Genomic DNA, 2417 nt, shown 5'->3' with positions numbered 1-2417 from the left:
TCCGTCAGCGCAAAGCAGCCGACCAGCGCGCCGCTCGCCAGCTGCGGCAACCACCGCTGCTGCTGCGCCTCGCTGCCGAACGCGCGGATCGCGTGCATCACGAGCGACGACTGCACCGACCACGCGGAGCGGTAGCCGCTGTCAACGGCCTCCAACTCGTACGCGATGAGGCCAGCGGCAACGGAGCTGGCGCCAGCGCAACCATAGCCGTCAATCGTCGGTCCTAGCACCCCCATCGCGCCCAGCTCGCGATAGATGTCGCGGTCGTCACGCGCTTGCCGGTACGCGTTTGTCACGCGGGGGAGAAGCGTCTTCATGCAGAAGGCGCGCACCGTGCCTCGCATTTCATTCTCTCTGCTCGTCAGCTGCTGGCGCAGAAACAGCGGGTCTCTGTTGTTGTACTCAGCGTAGTCAAAGGACGTGTGGCGGCGGGCACACTGAAGCGCAGTGCGGCCGCCACTGATGTTACTATTCACGACGACGGCCGCACATGCCCGTCCCGTGCGGCGGCACAACATGACTACGGTGCGGGGAGAAACAACGAAAAGGGATGAAAGAGCGCACCTTTGCGGGCGCTCCTTTATTCCGCCCAATAAAGAAGAAGAAAAAAAGACGAGANCAGGCAGTGAGGGACGAAAAGCCAACAACTGCATCACCATGTAGCCACCATAGTGTGCCAATTCAATAACGGTGAAGTTGCTCACTGCATCCATCTTCACTGCCGCGACTCATGTACATTTTTACACGCCCCCCCCCCCACACACACAATCTCTCCTTCTCCGTCGGAGCTCCTCACTCCGTCAAGTCTATCTTTCCCTCGTACATGTCCGAAAAAAGCAGTCGCGCGAAGTCGTCCGTGTTGACGTGGTGCTCCTCGTCAACGTACGCGTCCGCAATGATCTCATCGGCCTCCTCCGTCGTCATCTTGACGCCCAGGTTCAGAAGAATGTGGCGCAGCTCCGCCGTGGTGAGGAAGCCGTCACCGTCCACGTCCAGCACCCGCAGTGCCTCTCGCACCTCCATCTCCGTTGTCATCAGCTCCAGCATCGACTCGGCCGCACCGAAGGCCTGCGTCTTGTCAATGATGCCTGTTCCGTCAGGGTCGAGCAGCCGCACCGCCGCCTCCACTTCCGTCTCCGTGGGGCAGAAGCCCCAGCAGCGCAGCAGCGGGCCCAGCTGCTCCGTGCTGATGCAGCCGTTGGAGTCCTTGTCGAACATGAGGAACTGGAGGGAGAAGCGGCTCTTCTGCAGCTCCGTGAGTGGCATGGTCGCGGCTGCAGCCAACGCGGTCCCCTTACTCCTACTACAATGGTGTCCTGCCCTCCTACTCACCATGTGAAGACACATATGAGCACAACGACAGAAGATGAAGATAGGTACACCGGTGAGCGCACGCACTCACAATGGGAGGAATGCAAATCAAGTGGAATTGGGAGATTGCATACGCGACGCCACACAGCATCACCGTCGTTACTACGACCATCACCAAAAAAAAAAAGAAAAACCGAAGTGACCGGCCTCTTACTTCGGATCTCTTCACTTAGGCGTACGGCATCTTTCTCTAACGCTGCAGCAGCCGACAGCACAGCTCATCGCCAGTGAAAACGAGTAAGTAGTCCAATGGCCTCGGCCACAGTGCGTCGCAGCGTCGCGTCGTCCTCGCCAAGGGCATCGGCTGCATGACAAAGCAGCTGCGGAATGGAGCTCTCAACCATAAATGTACGGATGTCATCATCACGCAACGCAGTGGAACTGCTGTGCACCAAACCCCCTTGCGCCTCCGCCACGTCTGGAGTGCTTTCCTCCCGCCAGCGCGGCTCTGTATCGCCCCCCGGAGCCGCCTGTAGCAGCCGCACCAGAACAGCTGTACAGAGTGAAATAAAAAATGGTGATGCTGTCATCANCTCTGTATCGCCCCCCGGAGCCGCCTGTAGCAGCCGCACCAGAACAGCTGTACAGAGTGAAATAAAAAATGGTGATGCTGTCATCAGCAGTACACGGCGCACCACGAGGACAAGGCTACGGCGCTGCAGTGGGTCCAGTAGGGGGCAAAAGGCGGCGATTGCCTCGGTCAGCTCCACGAACAGTTCAGGCACACGCGTCGCGTTAGGCAGCGCGGCCGCCAAGTAAGCATAGACACCGTGCTGCAGCAGCACCGGCACATTTTCCGGGAACGACGCACATCGGCGAAAGAAATGCACACCGTTGCACTTCACCTCGACATTGTCAGTGCAGGCTTTCGCCGAGTCCAGGACGAAGCGGACCACGACGCCAATATGGGAGAAGAGCACCGCCGTTGGTGCAGCCTGAAACGCATTCGCTGCGTCTCCGCACGATGTGTCCCGCTCCAAATCTACGAGGGTCGCGAAGAGACGCATGCCTTCCCTCTGCATCGCCGTGCTGCTGCCATGCCGCTG

At 59.4% G+C, this 2417-nt stretch overlaps 3 protein-coding genes across 3 annotated transcripts; all 3 read right to left on the bottom strand.

Moving 5' to 3' along the window:
* On the bottom strand, window positions 1-518 carry DQ04_16811020 (acyl-CoA dehydrogenase; the record flags this gene model as incomplete). Its single annotated transcript, XM_009317508.1, has 1 exon — window positions 1-518. A coding segment is annotated over one exon (518 nt), but the record flags the coding sequence as incomplete, so codon positions are not given.
* Window positions 519-792: 274 nt separating this feature from the next.
* Window positions 793-1335, bottom strand: DQ04_16811010 (calmodulin; the record flags this gene model as incomplete). The annotated part of the gene is made up of 1 exon (XM_009317507.1): window positions 793-1335. One exon carries the CDS (start codon window positions 1333-1335, stop codon window positions 793-795), a length of 543 nt encoding a protein of 180 aa, XP_009315782.1.
* Window positions 1336-1589: 254 nt separating this feature from the next.
* DQ04_16811000 (hypothetical protein) lies at window positions 1590-2378 on the bottom strand (the record flags this gene model as incomplete). The annotated part of the gene is made up of 1 exon (XM_009317506.1): window positions 1590-2378. One exon carries the CDS (start codon window positions 2376-2378, stop codon window positions 1590-1592), a length of 789 nt encoding a protein of 262 aa, XP_009315781.1.
* Window positions 2379-2417: the final 39 nt, after the last annotated feature.

The sequence above is a fragment of the Trypanosoma grayi genome (assembly GCF_000691245.1).
Source record: "Trypanosoma grayi strain ANR4 Tgr_1681_V1, whole genome shotgun sequence".
NCBI classification, from domain to species: Eukaryota; Euglenozoa; class Kinetoplastea; order Trypanosomatida; family Trypanosomatidae; genus Trypanosoma; species Trypanosoma grayi.
Note: the sequence above shows the minus strand (reverse complement) of the source record. Positions and strands in the feature narration are given on the sequence as shown.